The sequence below is a fragment of the Diabrotica virgifera genome, chromosome 5, assembly GCF_917563875.1.
Source record: "Diabrotica virgifera virgifera chromosome 5, PGI_DIABVI_V3a".
NCBI classification, from domain to species: domain Eukaryota; kingdom Metazoa; phylum Arthropoda; class Insecta; order Coleoptera; family Chrysomelidae; genus Diabrotica; species Diabrotica virgifera.
The window spans coordinates 165,144,488-165,165,732 of NC_065447.1; the positions used below are offsets into that span (position 1 = coordinate 165,144,488).

General features: G+C 32.3%; 1 protein-coding gene across 3 annotated transcripts in view; it reads left to right on the forward strand.

Annotated features, from left to right (window-relative positions):
- LOC114341213 (V-type proton ATPase subunit H) overlaps positions 1 to 21,245 on the forward strand; it is a 97,598-nt gene that overhangs the window by 30,247 nt on the left and 46,106 nt on the right. Inside the window, exon 5 of one of the 3 annotated variants that reach the window (XM_028292008.2) lies at positions 12,331 to 12,474. The exons of 1 other annotated variant lie outside the window; for it this stretch is intronic. In XM_028292008.2, the coding sequence (XP_028147809.2) occupies positions 12,331 to 12,474 (144 nt within the window). Of the gene's footprint in view, positions 1 to 12,330; positions 12,475 to 17,458; positions 17,570 to 21,245 lie in introns of all 3 variants that reach the window. One more of the 3 variants, XM_028292014.2, reaches the window with a different exon arrangement.

The window sequence follows — 21,245 nt, forward strand, 5'->3', positions numbered from 1 at the left end:
ATAATATAAACATTAATAAAATTATTTATACAGGGTGTACAAAATTTTTTTTATTAAATTAATTTAGACAAAAAAAAGAAAAAAAAAATTGTACACCCTGTATAAATAATTATGTTCATGTTTATATTACTGAATAGAGAATTAAATAGCCTTTCAAATGAGCTATCACACGGCCCCTACTCTCATTTAAAAAAATCATTGATTAAGTCATCACGCCCAGATGGATGACGTCACTAGTATTATATATATGCCAAAAAGTCCTAATTTAAGAATAAAAATCGACCTGTCTGAGTATTTCTCTTCAAATTTTCCCATTCTCGAGATAATGAATTTATGCAAACTCAAACGTCCTCACTTATACTACAGTGTCGCACCCGCTTGATTAGCAATTAAAAAACAAAGAGGTTTTCGATATTGTATTGTAAAAAGCTCTTCGGGATTTCATCAATCAATGTTTAAAGAATATCTACCTACTTGGCAACATTGAAATTTTTAGTTAAATGTCCGATTTAGGGTTAAAAATGGCCGATTTCGCAATTTTCAAAATTTTTAATCGCTTATATAACAAAAACTATTAACCTAAGAGAAAAATCACTCAAGACCTTTTCTGTTTGGAATGATTCAAAAAACCTAAAAAAACTTTGTTCGATGCAAAAAAAAATAATTTTAGGAAAAACCCCTAATCTTTCCCCTCGCCTTGCAAGGTATTATGCTGTTTAGAATCGCCTGGCATTGTGCACATTTCTTCTAAATGACTTATAGTCCAGAAAGCTACTGCGCATCCGCTAGGAAAAATATTCTAATTCGGATTGTTTGCACAATCTTACTCAAAAAGGACCCCTTTTAACAAATTTGCATGTTGCCAGGACCAAAAGTTGGTCAAAAATTTTTTAAACGTTTTTTTTTGTTTTTTTCCTAAAATTATTTTTTTTGCATGGAATAATTTTTTTTTAGGTTTTCTGGATCATTCCAAATAGAAAAGGTCTTCAGTGACTTTTCGCTAAAGTTGATAGTTTTTGACATATAAGCGATTAAAAATTGAAAAATTGCGAAATCGGCCATTTTTAACCCTCCAAAACTATGTGAAAAACTGAAAATTTTAATGTTACCAAGGTAGGTAGATATTCTTTAAACATCGATTGATGAAATCCCGAAGAGTTTTTTGCAATACAATATTCAAAACTCCTTTGTTTCTTAATTGTTAATCAAGCGTGCGCGACACTATTTTCCACCGTTGCATGTGTATTATTGTGTATGCAGTATGGTGCAAATGAAAGGAATAAATTCGTTATTTCGTAAACCGGCGACTTTAAGGGAAAATCCCGAAACAGGTCGATTTTTATTTTTAAGTTATGATATTGTGACATATATGGTATACTAGTGACGTCATCCATCTGGGCGTGATGACGTAATCGATGATTTTTTAAAATGAGAATAGGGGTCGTGTGCCAGCTCATTTGAAAGGTTCTTCAATTCTCTATTCAGTAATGTAAACATTTACATAATTATTTATACAGGGTGTCCAATAATTTAATTTTTTTGTCAATTTGCCAAATGATTTAATTTAATAAAACATTTTTGGACACCCTGTATAAATAATTATATACATGTTTATATTACTGAATAGAGAATTGAAGAACCTTTCAAATGAGCCAGCACACGACCCATATTCTCATTTAAAAAAATCATCGATTACGTCATCACGCCGAGATGGATGACATCACTAGTATATTATATATGCCACAATATCATAACTTAAAATTAAAAACCGACCTGTTTTGGAATTTTTCCTTAAAGTCACCGGTTTACGAAATAACGAATTTATTCATTTACATTTAATACGGAAAATAGTGTCGCGCACGCTTGATTGGCAATTAAAAAACAAAGGGGTTTTTGATATTGTATTGCAAAAAACTCTTCGGGATTTCATCAATCGATGTTTAAATAATATCTACCTACCTTGGCAACATTCAAATTTTCAGTTTTTCACATTGTTTTTGAGGGTTAAAAATGGCCGATTTCGCAATTTTTCAATTTTTAATCGCTTGTATGTCAAAAACTATCAACTTTAGAGAAAAGTCACTAAATACCTTTCCTGTTTAGAATGATCCAAAAAACTTTAAAAAAATTTGTTCCATGCAAAAAAAATAATTTTAGGAAAAAAACAAAAAAAAACGTTTAAAGAATTTTTGACCAACTTTTGGTCCTGGCAACATGCAAATTTGTTAAAAGGGGTCCTTTTTGAGTAAGATTGTGCAAAAAATCCGAATTAGAATATTTTTCCTAGCGGATGCGCAGTGGCTTTCTGGTCTATTACTGAAACACATACTTAAATTTAAACCTCACAGGAGAAAGTTTATTTTTCCCCTAAACTATGCACTTTTCGATTCACCTGGTAGACACACGTGCAGGGCTGATGCCTGCCAGGTCATGGTTTTTAGCCTTGGTGTGCTATGAATTATCACTATACAAATTTCTAGCCTTACAAGAAGACCGTTAGTCGGAGGGGAGGGTTCACTAGCTCTTAGACTATAAGTCTGATATACTTAAATGTATTAGCTTTAGTCTTTTCAAAGCGATTTACTCGATTGCAGCTACATATGGCTTGAAAAAGTTTAGACAAATTAATTTATGCTTCTGAAAAATATTGTTCTGAAAGTGAATTCGGTTATTTTAACGAGGTTGTCCTTAATTATGTTTCGAAAAGGGATTGCTATCTGTTCCTGTAAATATTGTTCTGAAATTGAATTCGGTTATTTTAACGAGGTTGTCCTTAATTATGTTTCGACAAGGGATTGCTATCTGTTCCTGTAAAGTTTCTCAGAATGATATTTAAAAAAATCGAAAACATTAAGAAAGTATGATATAATTAATTGAAAATTAACTAGTTTTGATGGAAAATAAGCCACAATTTTACTAATAAAATGATTTTATTACCGTTTCGACGCCCAAATCGGGTGTCGTTATCAAAATACAAAAATTATTAATGAATTAAACAAAAATGTTGTTGCTTAGTAAAAAAATTCTTCTAATAATTTATTTAATCTTACTCATTTATATCGGCAATTCAGACATATATTATACATTTTAAAGTAGAAGACTTTAAAATGATATTGCCAATATTTATGAGCTGCGTTCCTGGGACGACTTTATTGAAAGATAGTTCATTCGATTACATGAATTCAACCCCAACTCAAGAATATCCGTCACAAAAAAATTCATAACATGTGATCTGTCTTTAGAAAGACAACCACATGCAACGGTTACAGTAAAATTATCGCGCTAGAGATTGCATAGTAAATCACGAGGGAACACCAGGAAAAAACCTTGTGATACTATCCCGACATCGTAAGTATTAGGTCTTATGTTAGTTTACTCTCAAAACTAATACCAAATTCTGATCTTAATATGTACATATGTTATTTTAAATTATAAATAATATTAATAATACATAGATATATAAACAATACTAAAATATAAAATATGTACTAACTAGATGTTATTGACTTACTAATCCTGGTATTTTCTTTCTATTGACTTCCTCTTTTAGTATGGGTAACCACATCCTACTGCATTCTACCGAGGAATTTGCGACACAATTGGTTTCATTTAGCATAATTAAAGCCGCTTCTTTGATTTTTCTCTTTTTACTATCTGTTTCTTTCAGGACTATACTTGAATCTCTCCACTGAACTCTATGTTCATTATCCCATGCGTGTTGACATATTTGAGATCTATCAAATTCTCTATTTTTAATATAAGACTGATGTTCACTTACTCTAACGTTTAATGGTCTTGATGTGTTCACCTAAATAAAATTGTTCGCATTCACAAGGTATTTTATAAATACAATTCTTTGTTTTTTCTTGTTCACTGTTAGGTTTAGTTTTAGATAGAATAGATCTCAACGTGTTTGTTGTTTTGAATGTTGTTGAAATGTTGAATTTATTTGCTATTGTTTTAAGTTTCTCGGATAGTCCTTTTATATATAGTATTGATATTTTCCTCGTATTATTTCTTGTGAATGCTATAGGATCCCGTTCTAAGTTGTTCTGTTCCATTCGATCCAATCTTGACAATTCCTTATTTATAAACGAAAAAGGATAATCATTTTTTAATAAAACATATTAACAATTGTTTTTCTACTAAGAATGAATTTTCGTTATTAATTTAATTATTTCGTTATTAACGAAAATTCAACATTTTTGTTTAATTCATTAATAATTTTTGTATTTTGACAACGACACCAGATTTGGACGTCGAAACGTTAATAAAATCATTTTTTTAGTAAAATTGTGGCTTATTTCCCATCAAAACTAGTTAATTGCAAAAATGCCACAAGAAAATAGTTTCAGAACAAAATTAATTGAAAAGTTGTAAATATGAATAATAGGTACTACAGCCTAGCCTCCAATAACGACCACTGATGAGAAATGCTTAAATTTGCTACTATACAGGTGTAGCCCGTAGTCTCAGGTCAACAAAAAAAAGAGACGTGGCACTTGGGTAGTGCCGACAGAAGCAAATACTTCTTATAGCGCGTTTTTACTATATCAACGGGTAAATGTCGAAACCTCATAAGTCAAAAATTGTCCCCTTATAAATTTATGACGATTTGGGTTAAACATATTGTCCGAATATTCTGGCAAAACCCTAAATTCAAGAAAAGTATGTTTTAGTATTTTTTTCAAATAATGAAATGCATACCTAAAAAGTAAAATATTATGTACTAATTATTATCGAAGTTTTTTCGCTCTCCTAAAAAGTTCTAGCTTTTGAGTTATGAGGTTTCGATATTTTGTTCCTGAATTGTTATAATTTTTTTATACCACACGTATTATTTCGGACCCTTGCAAAAACATCATACCAAGCAATAAGAAGTATTTACTTAAGAGGAAACAGTAGCGATCAACAGGTAGCAAAAACGCGTTCCAAGATTGCGGCTGTAATTTTGAATATTTTTTCGAGATATTTGGCACACGTATTCGTAATATAATAGAGAATGGCGGTACAGAGCCCAATTTGAAAAATATATTAATATGTGGAAATTACTCTCTAATTAAATACAATATTAAAAAAACGAGCCTGTACCGCCATTAAGAAGAACAAAAAAATACACTTTCTTCAAATAAACTTTTTTATCCGATGCCTAGATTTTGTCATTTTGGAACTACTAAAATTTTTTATTTCATTAGTAATGGAACACCCAGTATATTTTTTGTAAATTGAAAGAAAGGTCATTCACCTATCCAGCGATATAAATTTTTTCAAAATCGGTTGTCAAATCACTGAGTAATTAGTTTTTAAAATGAGAGGTGCAACGTGGATATCACGTACCTAAATAACATAACTAAGCAAATTGATATTATGTTATATGATTTCCACATTGCATCTCTCATTTTAAAAATTAATTGCTCAGTCATTTGACCACCGATTTTAAAAAAAAATATATCGTTGGATAGGGAAATGACCGTTTTTTCAAGTTTTTGGGTAAATGACCATTTTTTATGTCGCTTTTAAATTAAAAATGGCGGATTTTTGGAAAAAAAAACGTTGTTGACTTTTTTTATTGAAACACCCAGTATATTTTTTGTAGCTTGAAAAAACGGTCATTTACCTATCCAGCGATATCAAATTTTTTAAAATCGGTTGTCAAATGACTGAGCAAATAATTTTTAAAATGAAAGATGCAATGTGGAAATCACATCATTTTGCTTAGTTATGTTATTTAGGTATGTGATATCCATGTTGCACCGCTCATTTTAAAAATTAATTACTCAGTGATTTGACAACCGATTTTGAAAAACTTTATATCGCTGGATAGGTGAATGACCTTTCTTTCAATTTACAAAAAAATATACTGGGTGTTCCATTAAAAAAAAGTCAACAACGTTTTTTTCAAAAATCCGCCATTTTTCTTTTCGTATTTGAAAGCGATATAAAAAATTCAATCCATTCAGACAAAACTTTTACTAAAATAAAACATTTCATTGAAAACCGCATATTTCTATCTTAAGCCGTTTAGAAGTTATAGGCAGTTAAAATGGGGGAAAATATAAGTGGACACCCGGTATTACGAATACGTGCGCCAAATATCTCGAAAAAAATATTCAAAATTACAGCCGCAATCTTGGAACGCGTTTTCGCTACTGTTTCACCTTAATAAAATTTATTGGGGAAATACACGTTAGTCTTGCTACGTTAGTTTTGCTTAGTTATGTTATTTAGGTATGTGATATCCACGTTGCACCGCTCATTTTAAAAATTAATTACTCAGTGATTTGACAACCGATTTTGAAAAACTTTATATCGCTGGATAGGTGAATGACCTTTCTTTCAATTTACAAAAAAATATACTGGGTGTTCCATTAAAAAAAAAGTCAACAACGTTTTTTTCAAAAATCCGCCATTTTTTTTCGTATTTGAAAGCGATATAAAAAATTCAATCCATTCAGACAAAACTTTTACTAAAATAAAACATTTCATTGAAAACCGCATATTTCTATCTTAAGCCGTTTAGAAGTTACAGGCAGTTAAAATGGGGGAAAATATAAGTGGACACCCGGTATTACGAATACGTGCGCCAAATATCTCGAAAAAAATATTCAAAATTACAGCCGCAATCTTGGAACGCGTTTTCGCTACTGTTTCACCTTAATAAAATTTATTGGGGAAATACACGTTAGTCGGAGCTGCTATACGTTGCTATGGTTTGTTTTTAAACCAAGAGGAGTGATTCAAATTTACCGCACTGTAACGCTTGTTTGTAATTGGTTCAACCGCAGGCAAGTTTACTCCACTGTTATAAAATTTTGACACTAATGACATTTATCAAATTTTGACACAATTGTCATTTCATAGGTTAATTATGTTATATCGGCGATTTTTTGAATTTTCTGCGTTATTCCTTTAATTTTTAGATTTTTAGTCTGCTTTTATATAAAAAGCAGTTGTTTTTAGAACTCTTTAGTGACGTATTATATAGAGTGTCCCAACAATAACGGAACGGTCGAATATTTCTCGAAATACACATCGTATCGAAAAACTGAAAAATGCGTGTTCAATAATTTTCAAAAATCTATCGAATGACACTAAACCCGACCCCTCACTCCACCCCCTAGAGGTGGGGGGTAACTATGAAATTTTAAATAGAAACCCCCAGTTTTTATTTCAGATTTGGATTCCTTATGTAAAAGTAAGCAGCTGTTATTCGAGACTTTTATCGAATTATGGATAGATAGCGCTATAATCTGAAAAAACAATTTATCGTGATACCATAGGTAAATTATAGAAATGGTCTAATATCTCCAGAAATACACTTCCAAATGAAAAACCAAAAAATACTTATTTCATATTTTTTAAACAGCTATCGAATAACGCTAAACATGACCCTGCACCTCACCCCCTAGAGTTGGGGTGGGGGTAACTATAAAATATTCAATAGCAATCTACATTTTTTATTGTAGATTTTTATTCGTCATGAAAAATTAAGTAACATTTATTTGAAACATTTTTTAGAATTGTTGATAGATGGCGCTAATAAATCGTCTTTTTCCAGTTATAGCGCCATCTATCAACAATTCTAAAAAATGTTTTGAATCAATGTTGCTTAATTTTTCACGACGAATCCAAATCTGTAATAAAAAATGGAAGTTGCTATTATTTTAAAGTTACCCCCACCCCACCTCTAGGGGTGGGGTGGTGGGTTATATGTAGTGTTGTGCGATAGGTCTTTGAAAAATATTTAAAACGTATTTTCTGGTTTTTCATTTGGAAGTGTATTTCTCGAGATATTAGACCGTTTCTATAATTTACCTGTGGTATCATCACGATAAATGGTTTTTTTTCGATTATAGCGCCATCTATCCATAACTCGAAAAAATGTCTCGAATAAAAGTTGCATACTTTTACATAATGAATCCAAATCTACAATGAAATCTGGGGGTTTCTATTTAAGATTTTAAAGTTGCCTACCGCCCCACCTCCAAGGGGTGGAGTGGGGGATCGTATTTAATGTCATTGGATAGATTTTTAAAAATGATTGAAAACTTGTATTTCAGTTTTTCGATCCGATGTTTAGTTCGCGAAATATTCGACCGTTCCGTTACTTTTGGGACACCTTGTATAATAATTATACGTATTATATAATATTATAAAATATTTATGGATTACCGTCGAGGGCCGACATGATCAACCAAAAAAGATGTATTTGGTGATAATTCTAGTGACTTTCTTGGGCGTGAATCTGTCTTACTCCTCCTGGTTAAAAAATAAACCATAGTTTGGGAAATAGTAGCAAGTGGTCGCTAGTTAGGGGAGTCGTTATAGAAGGTTCGACTGTCTTGTAATTTTAATGAAATTATCTTCGAAGGATTCCCCACAATTTGAAGACAAGTACTTAGTATGTTTTACACTGGTGTTAATACTAAATTATTGTGATACAAGATCTAGCCACTTATTTCTACAGTTCTTTGTTTTCGGTTATAAAAATTAAATTAAAATTGGATTAAAAGAAATAATCGGCCTGATTTTAGACTGCAATATGTATAGTAGTCAAGGAACCGAAGCTTTTCACCTCGCAATTTTTACAGAATGAATCGATTTGCTTGAAAATTTGAGAGAAGTAGTGGCCAGTCCAAGGATCAAAATCTATATAATGCCGAAAGGCGCTTTTACCATGGGGGTGGTTGCCACCCCAACTCGGGGTGGAAATTTTTTATTATATTTTGGCTACAAAACTTGATAAAAACGTTCATTCTAAGCAAAAAATGTTCTATACATTTTTTTGATAAAATTAATAGTTTTCGATTTATTTGCTATCGAAAGTGTTAGTTTTATATCGAAAAATCAATGTTTTACCAATTGTACTCATTTACGATTCACTCAATTTTTGCCGTAGAAAAAAGTTTTTCAAACCAAGTTCTTGGGAATTAAATAACCTACAATTTCATATTTAAACCTTTTTTCGTATCTCTGATGCTAATCTTTCTATTCTGAAGAAAATGGCATTTTTTACCAAACTACAAAAATTCGTTATTCGCTTTTTTTTTAAACTCTAGTTTTTTAAAAACTAATCAATTTAAGCCACTGAAACTTCTAGAATCTATTAATAATACATAAATAAAGAAGAATGAATAAGACCAATGACTAAAAACACCGCTAACTTACATTATTATGCTTCTAATTAGATTTCTCCTTTTTTTTTTTCAAAAAATATATTGATTTTTTAACCGTAACTTTTTTATTTTTTATCTTAGAAAGTTTGGTAAAAAATAATTTTGTAGGTTTTTACAAGATCTATAAGGGTATTATTATTAAATCTTTTAAAAGGCCTCAGTCGCAAAAAGAGGTGACTTTGAAAGGGTTGGTAAAGATGGTTTTTGCATGTTATTACAAGTTTTAATTGTCAATAGTTTACCGAATTTTTGCCGTAGAAAATTTTTTTACAAACTAGGCTCTTGGGAATTAAATAAGCTACAGTTTTATTATTAAACATTTTTTCGTATCTCTGATGCTAATCTTTCTATTCTGAAGGAAAAGCCATTTTTTCCAAACTACAAAAATTCGTTATTCGCTTTTAACTGCATTTTTTTTAAACCAATCATTCTAGGCCGGTCAAACTTCTCGAACCTATTAATACTACATAAATAAAGAAGACCAAATAAGGTCAATGACTAATTTGAATTAGGGTGGTGATTAGGGCGGTTGATTCCGGTCACTTTTTCGCTGAAAAAAATAAAGACTGACATTCTTTTCATTACAAGTCACTTAATTTTTGAGCTAGAGACTTTTTTTCTATTTTTGAACTTCTTTATAGTTTGAACAAGTTATCCTCGAAGAATGCATAGTTTTCCCGTCTTTTGACTTTGAAACTAAACTACAATATTTAGCATTTGACGAAGAAGAGCTAACATATGAGGCGGTGAAAGGAAAAGTGGTGTAAGTCACATGAGCATGATTTTGAGATATAAAAGGTTTTACTAGAAACATTGTAATTAAATCTACGTAACATTTATAAACATGCTTGTGGTATTTTTTTATTTATAAAGAACATGTGTAACTCTACTAACATTTTTGTATAAATAAAACTATGTTCAGGGTAGTTTTTAAGGGGTGAAATGACTTACACCACTTTTCCTTCAAGAGTTTAAAGAGAACGCAAAGAAATCAAAATATGTTTATTGTTTTTAAATTAGAAAATCAAAAATAAATTCACTAGCTTATTAGTCATTATTTTCTTCTACATCAGGAAGTGGTCCAGCTTCGTCATTGAGTTCATCAGATGATCTAAGATTTCTAAAATGAGAATGGTGGACTAGAGGAATGTATGGTAGTAAATCACACATATCCCGTTTTTTAGCTGGCGTGACTGGTCGAGGTGCTGTGTACAGGCAATCCAGTTGAAGATTTTTCAACAATGTTGGTCTTCCCTTCTGCTTGCTTTGGATATTAATTTGTGAAAAGGAAAAATCTTCATTTAGTGTTTCTTTATAGAACAATGAAAATGGCTCGTCTTTTTTGACTCTAATACACTGCATTTTTAACCATGACACTGGTTGGTTATCCGTATTGGTTTTTCTGTTTGTAATTGATTTAGTGAGATTTTTCAGATCTTTAAAGTCTTCTCTAAGTATTTTTGTGAAAATAGAAGCTTTTTTCTCTACACCGAACTATGACGGAAAACCAATCTTCAGGCACATAAATCTGTTTACCTTTAGAGTGAGTTTCAATTGAACCAAAGTCTGAGTCGTTTGGTAAGTAAGAGTGTCCGCTTACCATAAACTTGTGATCGACTACTTCGATACTATTATTTTCACTCTGAACTAACTGTAACAAGGCCAAGGCAAAATTCCAGTTTCTATTTTGGCCGGTGCAGCTGTCGCTGTACAATACAACATGTTTTGAGTTTGCTGCACGTAATTTTATGTGCTTTGTGACACAGGCACTGATTTCCTGAGATCCTTTCGAAGCTGCTGTTTCATCCCATCCATACATGTAGCCTAAGCCAGATGATAGCTCATGGCAGCCCAAATTGTAAATGTACATATTACGTTTATAGTATGTGATAGATGTGGTTAGTTTTGGGAAAACTATGGCTTTCCTAGGTCAAAAGTGAATGCACAGTAAGAATCATAGTCAGTCTGGGCCTTTTCTGTATCATTTTTCATAGAAGTACATGCAAGCTCGGCCTTCCTAAGATGGAGTTCGTGCTCAATTTCAATCTGTCTTATCTCATTATTATCTATTGTTGCAGCTTTTCTTAATTTGTAAGCATCACACTTAGAGCACGTATCTTTTTGTGGTACATGGAAATGAAGGTTGTACTCATTATTGAATGTACGGCGATAAATATCACTGGAAACGGGGACAGTACCTTGTTCCTGACAGTACTCACTGTACAAGCGATACAGCAATGTAACATTAAGGTCATCACTCACATCACTTAAACTGTCGTCATCCATTGTATTGAAAAATCACAACTGAAAAATACTAAACAACTGTCACAGGAATGAAGGAATCGTGGTGTAAGTCTGACTTGCACCACTTTTCCCTCTACTACAACAGAGACTTTGTTTGACTGTCAAGTTTGTGCTGCTATCTATGAGCAAATGGAGGAGTTATGACGTACACCACTCTTGCGTCTGATAGATTTAAAAATGGAGATTTTGAATATGCACTTATCTCTATTCTATAAAAAAGTGACTTACACCACTTTTCCTTTCACCGCCTCATATAATAAAGTATAGCTCGATTACTGTGGGTCTTAAAGAAAAAAAAAAAAAAAAGATTTTGTTTATTTTTTCAAAAAGTACATTTTTGTTAAGTAAAGTAGTTTTGATAAAACGAAAACTTTTGGAGTTATTAGCAGAAAACTTATTAAAAACTTTGATTTTTTCGATATAAAACTAACACTTTCGATAGCGAATAAATCGAAAACTATTAATTTCAGCACCAAAATATATAGAACGTTTTTTGCTTAGAATGAATGTTCTTACCAACTTTTGTGGTCAAAATATAATAAAAGATTTCCACCCCCCAGATGGGGTGGCAACCACCCCCATGGTAAAAGCGCCTTTCGGCATCATATAGATTTCCATCCTTGGACTATTCACTACTTATTCTCAAATTTTCAAGCAAATCGATCCATTCTGTAAAAATTGCGAGGTTTTATCCTATTTTAAGCTTCATTACTTGGACTATAGTCTATCGTTGTTTCCTTCGATGTTCTTACTGTTACATATAATTGACCCGCCCAAATTGGCGCAAAAATATTCGCTTCTGCGTAAAATTCTTTTGAAATTATATGTTATCAATGAAACGTTCCTACAGGAAAACAAGTACAAAATGGCATGCTCCGCCACTCCGAGTATTCCCACCAAAAAAGATAAACGTAGTTGCATCGACATCATTCACGGTGCCAATTCCATATTATTTGGAATGTCCCTTGAAGATGCAACGAGAGTTGCCCAAGAGGTACATTTTACTAGTTTTGAAAATATAATCGATACACTGGCGCCATCTGGTAACGTTAGGTGTTGTGTTTTCGGTGTTCTAACAAAATTTTAAAACTAACAGCCACTTGTTTAGTACAATCTGTAGAACGTCACACTGAACTTGACTTACAGTGTTGTATTTTTAAAACATTGTCCGTATATTTGCTGATAATTATCTTTAAAGTATCTTAGTACATGATAAGCATTCAGTCATTCCACATGTTTTTTTATTAATGATATTAATAAAGTAAAATATTTTAAAAATTATACTTGTTATTAGACCAAGCAATGTATTGTAACAAATTGGAAGAGGACTCTGCTTATGCTTTAGCTTTAATACATTGTTGGATATAAATTTTTCGATTGGCATGCGCGTGATTATTTATCCAGAATCAATACACGAGCAGTCATAATGAAAAGTTTTTTTCTTAAAGGAAGTGAAAAAAATTCGTCTATTAAAATGTGCAAAGGTATTTTATATTCCTTAGCTAAGCTAAGCGCTTTCGAAAAAAATGTCATCTCAGAGCTAATGCTACAATGAAAATTAATCTAATAAGTAAAAAGATGTTTTAGTACAAAAAGTTTTTTTAACTTACGTCAATGTATAAAAAAGAAGTACTACTACTTAGAGTTGTGTGTGTGCGCATCGTGTTGAACATTGGATATTGGATGTAAAAATGCATTACAATATGTAGATCTAATGTTGCAACTCGAGAGGATGAAAAAATAAATACATGCAAAACATTACAAACACATAAAATTTTTGTTCATGGTTTTTTCACCCAACCATTACAGTTGAAGAGAAGTAGTTGACTGACCTAGTCAGCCAGTCAACTACTGACAGACCAGTAGTCAATCAACTACTCTTCAACTGTAATGGTTGGGTGAAAAAATACCCATACCATGAACAAAAATTTTATGTGTTTGTAATGTTCGAGTGGCTGTTTTATATGTATTTATTTACTCCGGAGTTGCACAGTAGACAACTGCAACATTAGATCTACATATTTTAATGCATTTTTAACATCCAATATCCAATGTTCAATACGATGCGCACACACACACAACCCTAAGTAGTGTTACTTGTGTTTTATACATTGACCATTAGCTCCGAAGATGACAATTTTGTCGAAAGCGCTTAGCTAAGGAAAATAAAATACCTTTACACACTTTTATATACGAATTTTTTTCACTTCCTTTATTCATTGAAGTGTGTACAAAATCTATCAGTTTTTCAACTGTTTTGTGCTTAGCTCGTAGATTGGCATTGTTGCAAAATTAGTTTTTGTTTATAAAATAAATCAATTCTTATAAATGTTCCGCATAAGACTCTCCTGCGTTTTAAATAGTGTATAATCAATAATATTTATCCAAAGTTGACTAAAGTGTATAAGGAATCTACATCTTCATTCTCAACAGTAAGACTTAAATAAGTATAATTCTTTTGAACTTAGTATACAAGATATTCTTTAACGGTCCTTTCTCCCATGCAGTCGTCACATGGGAGAACCAGTTGGAGAGTAACAAAGTGTTTTATGTATGGGCTTTAAAAGCACTAGAATAAAAATGGTTTTTAATGAAAAAGAGAGAATTACTGTTTTAATGGTGAGAGGCTACGGCAATAGAAAAAGATCTTATAGTGAAGTAGCCAACTTGTTCAACGATACTTTCCCAAACCATTCTCCTATCTATAAGGATAGGAGAATGTAATTTATTTGAGGAAACTTGAAGATCTAGGTACATCCACACGCAGAGCTACGCAAGTACATGATGTAGGTCATTATTCAATCTTGCTTCTATTTGGGCAATAAGAAATTTGCCATAAGAATTCATTTAAACCTTACAAAATCCAGTTGTTGCAAGAATTAAATGTATATTATGATAGTGTGTGGGAATGTAAATTGTCGAAATTTAAGGTATTGGAGTGAGGTAAATCCCCACTGGATACGCGAAAACCATACTCAATGGCCACAAAACCTAAATGTATGGTCGGATAATACTATATTATAGTAGGACTAACAAGTTTGGAACCAATTTTAATGAGATATGGTTTCAGCAAGACGGAGCTCCAGCTCATTTTGGTGGATTGGTATATTAGGTAGTGTTGAATGGCCTCCTCGTTCACCCGATTTGAATCCTAAAGATTATGTTTATTGGGGATGCTTGAAAAGTAGAATTTATAAAACTAAACCAGCAAGTGTTGCAGAGCTAAGGCAAATAATCATATTATATTTCTTTCTGGAGAAACATGATGAGATGTAATAGACGCATTCTACCATTGTTTATGATACAGTCAATAGAATCAATACTACTCTACCCATTCGTAAAATGGCATACTGAAGAAAAACGTCGCAGCACATGCGATTTTCTTTACAAAATATGCGTTTTCCTAAGAAGCTCCACAGTTTTCACGTATTTGCTCTCCTTGATTTTATCTTTCGGTATTCTCAAAGGCATGAGGAATAAAATCGTGGCTGAACTTGTATTTGAAATCCTATGGTCTAATATTAAGGTGTAGTTGTTCCATTATGCCTACCTTTGCATTGCACAAACGTCATGATTCATTTGCAAACAAGTTAAATAAAAACATTAACATGTATGTCGATATGTAATATCATTGATATAGGTACATTTATATTGAACTATGTCATAATAATAATATATTTAACACAATATAACTTCATAAAATAAACACAATAATATAAGTTCCAATAAACACAACAAATAAGCTAATTTCATTGTTGCTGAATATGATAAACGTTATAATTCATAGTAAACAAGGTATCAAAGATATGCCGTATTGTTTATCCATGTTTAACATAGTGTGGTTTCTATGGACAAGCGGTTTAAGGGGGGGGGGGTATGGTTAATTTGAAATTGACATGTGCGTCATCATTTAAAGTTTAAAGCATACGAAATAAGTCGGAAATTTACTAAACGCAACAGTAAGTGGCAGAAAGTGGGTATTATTCCGATCACGGGTTATAGTATAAAATTTGACTTTATCAAATAAATAGAATGTCAAATTTAGGTTTTGTTTTAAAATTTTGGTGCATAATTACAGCTACATTTGACTTAGCTTAATAAATTCTTTTATTATCATTGATTAATAAATAAATAAACAATTTATAAAAAAAATCTCGATAACATATTTTATTTTTGTTATTTTATTCACTTTGGCGGAACATTAAATACAAGCATTCCTTAACTTTGTCAACAATGAGGTTATTTGTACGTTGTCAAAATTTATCGTAAAATAACAAACTTATAAAATTTCTAACTCCAATATAAAGTTAGTTGTGAAACCAACTGTTTGTATACTATAAAAAACTTCAAAATGCAAAAATTCGACAAAATAACAGCAAAAAATTCAACAAACTGACGGCCACAAAAGTAAACAAACCAAAACGTCAGAAATTGTACTTAAAATATGTGAAAACATCCCCAGTCGTATTTCTTTGTACCTATCTCTTTTCAATGCACTGAGTCTAGACCATTCATAAAAATAACATGTGTTTTTACTTAATAACAGGAGGCAGCTGGTTTGTCATTAGTTTCTTGCGTGGAAGAAAATGATGCTAGAAAAAAAGTATGTGTTTTATCTCCCAAGTATTAATGACGTACGGCACGGGTAAAGACTCGCGGACTCAACTGTATTTATTATTGTTAAACAAAAAATAAGCATAAAATAAAAAATATCTCAACAGTGTTACCTCATGAAATGTCTAAAGAAAATTATGCAAAATTTCAGGTAGATCGGTCAAGTAGTATTTGAGTTATAATGTCCACCACAATGAAAAAAGAAGTTCTGAGAAAAACGCGTTTAAAGTTTTTGACAACTTTATTTCAAATTAATTTTTCGTCTGTCAAATCGTAAAGTGATGAACACCGGAATGTTTTATAATCGTGGAGTAATTTACAAAAGAGAAGGGGAGGGTAGAACGTTTATCACTACGCTCAACTGTTTTATATTCAATATGCTATATTTCCGGTAATTTTGATGAAATCAGTTTGAAGTGAAAAATTATGTGCTTTTATTTAAAATAACAAAAAAAAAATATTTCAAAATTTTCAAACCATACCCCCCCTCCCTTATTTTGCGATACTAGTCTCTGTGAGTAAAAAAGATACCTATTTATAGGGTTACCATACGTCCGGATTTCGTCCGGACAGTCCGGATTTGAAAGACATGTCCGGATTGGGTCCGGATATGAGAAATGTCCGGATTTTTTTGCTTTACTAAAAAAATGGTAAATACTAGGCCCAACGGTGGGAAATTTCATTCTGCGCAGCACCTTAGGTCTAAAATATGTTAAAACATAGGTATATGTATTTTAAACTGGCAGAGATTTTCAATGTTAGTTGCATATTGTAGCGAAACAGCTGTAATGCTGCCATATGCATTTCGCATATATGTACAATGTAGAGGTAGCAACGCAGTCAAATTCACATTTTACATTGTCTACAACCCCTTGGACTACCCCTGTCCGGATTTGGTCGTAATAAATTATGGTAACCCTACATATTTAGTATAAAAAGTAATTCGTGAATAATTTCATGCATGTGCAAATATAGAATGGAAGAACTATATCAGTGGTCTACATACGTGAAACAGAAAATAAAACATGCTTTGAAGGTAACTTATGTGCAAATAGTGGGTGTATCAATGTACGGAATGTGAGTTATTGTGTTGACACAGTTTAAGACACTTAAATTTGGGGTATGGAAAACCAGGGTGTTTTAGGTAATTTTTTATATACATTCAAAAATAAGTAACGTGTTGAACGTTTTGTAGTAGTATATCATTGTTTTAATCAGTAACTTTTCTATTGATCTGTCAATTCTAACACTAACTAACAATATTCCTGCAGCGAAATAACAAACTCTTAACCGACCAAGCTATGTTTTGGTGGCGGTAAGTCAAAAACTTTAGTACCAAGAATTATTTTAGATGTCACTTTTAGTACGAAGCACTGGCTGCATCGCAAGCAGTTTCAGATACTCTAAAGGGAGCGGCTACGGAACATTACACGGAATCAGGATTCGATCAGCAATCCTCCTCTCAAGAGATATCGGTATACGATTGTATCTATTAATAGAATGTAGAGTTCATGCATCGTTCGCCTAGAGAACTAAACGTGATATATAAAATAAAAATAAAAACGTTTATTGCCTAATAATATATCATTATATCAAGATATTTCATTTCTTCTTTTTCGATGTTTAGCTGCTGCACCATCTCCTTTGAACCGCTTCCGTTGTGGATCCCTGATCTTTCTTGCCTTGGTCGTCTAGACTCAGGGGTCACCAATTAGCGGACCGCGGTCCACATCCGGACCGTGAGATAGTTTTGTACCAATAAATTCAGAATGTACCTAGTGTTTGGCAATTTTGAAAATGTTTGGCCATGAAATTGTGTACTATGTTTGGCTCAACTTATGTGCGAAGCCGCTTTATCAAGAATGAACTTTATTAAAAATCGGTTGAGATCTCACTTAACAGATGAATATCTCGACTCCCTAATGAGACTCAGTTGCACTAAACTCGCTCCAAACTTCAGCCAGGTTGTACATAAAAAAATGTCATTTTTGTCCCTGATAATTTAATTTTGTAATGAGTTTTCCCCCTTATTGATATAATTACTAATCATTAATTTTGAAATTAAGTAAGCTGTAATATAAAATTGTCATGTGCATTTTTTTATATTCATTTCCTCTCTACTATATTATATGTTAAGTAGGAGTACTTTTCAGATGTCATCACTGGCTCGACAACCCTTTCTGGGTCTTGGCCTCTTCCAGGATTCTTCTCCATTCTGATCTGGTTCGTGCTTTTTTTCTCCAGTTTTTTATTTTTAAGGTTATTATATAATTTTCTATTTGTTCTAAATATCTCAGCTTCGGTCTTCCTCTTGTTCTTTTTCCTACTGGCATCTGTTTGAATATTTTGTTTGGTATTTCGCCTTTTCCATTCTTTCTACATCTCCCATCCAACGCAGCCGTCCTATTTTAAGGGGTTACATAGGTCTTGCGGGTAAAAAATTGACTTTTTAAAAAAATTATATCTCGAAAACTAAAAGTTATTTTTATTTATGATTGGTACATGTAAAATTATAGTACTTAAGGTACTCTCAAAAAAATTATTAGCCAAAAATATTCATTTTTGTAGAGTTGACTGCAATTTTTCGACAACAGCCTTTTTTTGCGGTGGGCAGCACAACTAGTCCAGTCTCATCTGAAATCAAAAAATCAAAAAGTTTCTTGTAGCTTATACTTCTGGCTAGTGAATGAACGAAGGAATTAAAAAAAAATGAAATTTGAAGATTTTACATAAGTTTAAACACATTTTCGACCCCAATTTTTCTCATTTTTTCAAAAATGACCATTTTTAAAGTAGTTTTTTTTTTATAAAACAAAAACAACTTCACCTAATAAAAATTCCTTCGTTCATTCACTAGCCAGAGGTATAAACTACAAGAATGTTTTGATTTTTTGATTTCAGATGAAACTGGACTTAGTTATGCTGCCCACCGCAAAAAAGGGCTGTTGTCTAAAAATTGAAGTCAACTCTACAAAAATGAATATTTTTTGCTGAAATTTTTTTTGAGAGTACCGTAAGTACTATACTTTTACATGTTCCAATTATAAATAAAAATAATTTTTAGTTTTCGAGATACAATTTTTTTTTAAAGTCACGTTTTTTACCCGCAAGACCTATGTAACCCCTTAATGAATGTTATGATATCCGGATCCTGGTATATTTTGTATAGTTCAAAGATGTACTTTTCAGATGTGCATTTAATTAAAATAATTTTCAGATTTATTAAGTTTGCAACAAACACCTTGCATTGAAACTAATGTAGAAAAGATAACATGTTAATTAGCATTTTGTACTATGATTATTTATTTTAAATTCCTCAGTTTCCTTTCTACAAAATTGAAGATATCTAAAAACTTCATTAGCATTCAAAATATAAATTCCTAATTTTTAAAATATTCTCAGTAACAATTTACAATACTGCTGTTTTCAAAATATACTGATAATAACATCAAAACAATACACAATGAATTTATATTTTATTTATTGTACCAGGAAAACTTGCAGAAAAGTATACAGTAACCAAAAAACAATCAGATATTATTAGTTTTCCTTGCCATATTCGTCCATCTGTGACGCCACTTTCGTATGAAAAATGTTTCTGACTCGATTTCTTTGCGGATTCCTGTTCAAAAATGTCCCCTTTAAACAAATCAGAAGGGTGCCGGGTGAAACAATTTTTTAAGCATATTCAAAATTACTTTTTTGCCTCGAAAAATGTATTTTTAGGTGTCTTGGTTAATTATAAACAATAAAGGTCTCTTGTCATATTTATGAAAAGTTGATAGTTTTCGAGTTATAAGCGACTTAAAATCTGAAGAATGCGAAAATATGCATTTGCGAGGCTTGAAAACTCTTAAATGACAGATTTTTTTATTTAAGATGACCCAAAAATGCTATAAACATATTTTCGCGGGCAAAAAAGGTGATGTTTTGAATTTGTTAAAAAATATATTAAACAATTTCTGCCCAAAAATTTCGACCGGCACCCTCTGATTTGTTTATAGGGGATATTTTTTAACAAGAATCGACAAAGAATCCGAATCAAAACAGTCAGACACAGGCAGTATAAATCCGGACCCCGGAAGTGTCATAGGTTTTCGAAACGGACCCTCAGGGAAACTAATTGGTGACCCCTGGTCTAGACATCTTCTGTAGATACTTTTTGTGGCATCTTTTATGTACCGGTTTTGCAACCACCTGACTATTGTCTGATCACACTGATGTCTCTGGTCTTTAGGAGTCTTCTTCTTGCCTGGTGGAAGAAATATGAAGTCATGTTTTCGGCCACCCCCCTCAGTGGTGTTTACTGGAACGTTTCTCGGATGGTTGCATTGGATGAGCCGGTAGCATGACGTCTCTGTGGTTTCAAGCCTATTCCAGTTAATTTCCGCCGTGGAGCTCAATAAACGTGATATTTATTCAATACATCCTCAGACATATTTATAAAGGCGTGCAGGAAAACGGATTATGGTGTAGTGTAGATGCTATAATTTTGAGCTTTACCGCCTTTATAGTGAGCCTAGTATTGGTAGGTCCATGAAAATAAACAGGCTGCGGTGGCTAGGCCACTTAAGAGATAATGAACGAGATGGAGCCGTCGAAATATATTTATAACCAAAGAACGGTTTGAGTGCGAAGAGGCAGGGACAGATCACGATAAAGACCAGGTGGAACACGACTTACGAGTGTTAAGAGTACGAAATTAGAAATCCAAGGCGAAGGATAGAAAGGGATGGAAGCTGATTCTAGAGCAGGCCAAGACCCAGCATGGGCTGTAGAGCCAAAGATGATGATGGTTTGTGGGTTTAGTAAAGTTACGTCAGGTTACATTGACATTGTGTGGAATACATCGCGGAGACCGTAGCCCTTACCCTGAAATCTGCTAAAACACTATAGTCCGTCCCACCTTGACCTTACAGTATAGGGAACATAGGCAATGCAGTCCTTATGAGAGTTTTAGCGTGGTGATGCCGATTTTATAAAAACAATTTGTAATCTAACATTAGAGAGATTAAAAAATTAAAACTGTTTTAGAAAGACAATCTACAATTTTAGGATTCGTATGCGTTTAAGTTTATTTAATATACTACAGGTTTTACGCATATGAATAGTAAAATTGTAGATTGCCTTTCTAAAACAGTTTTAATTAAT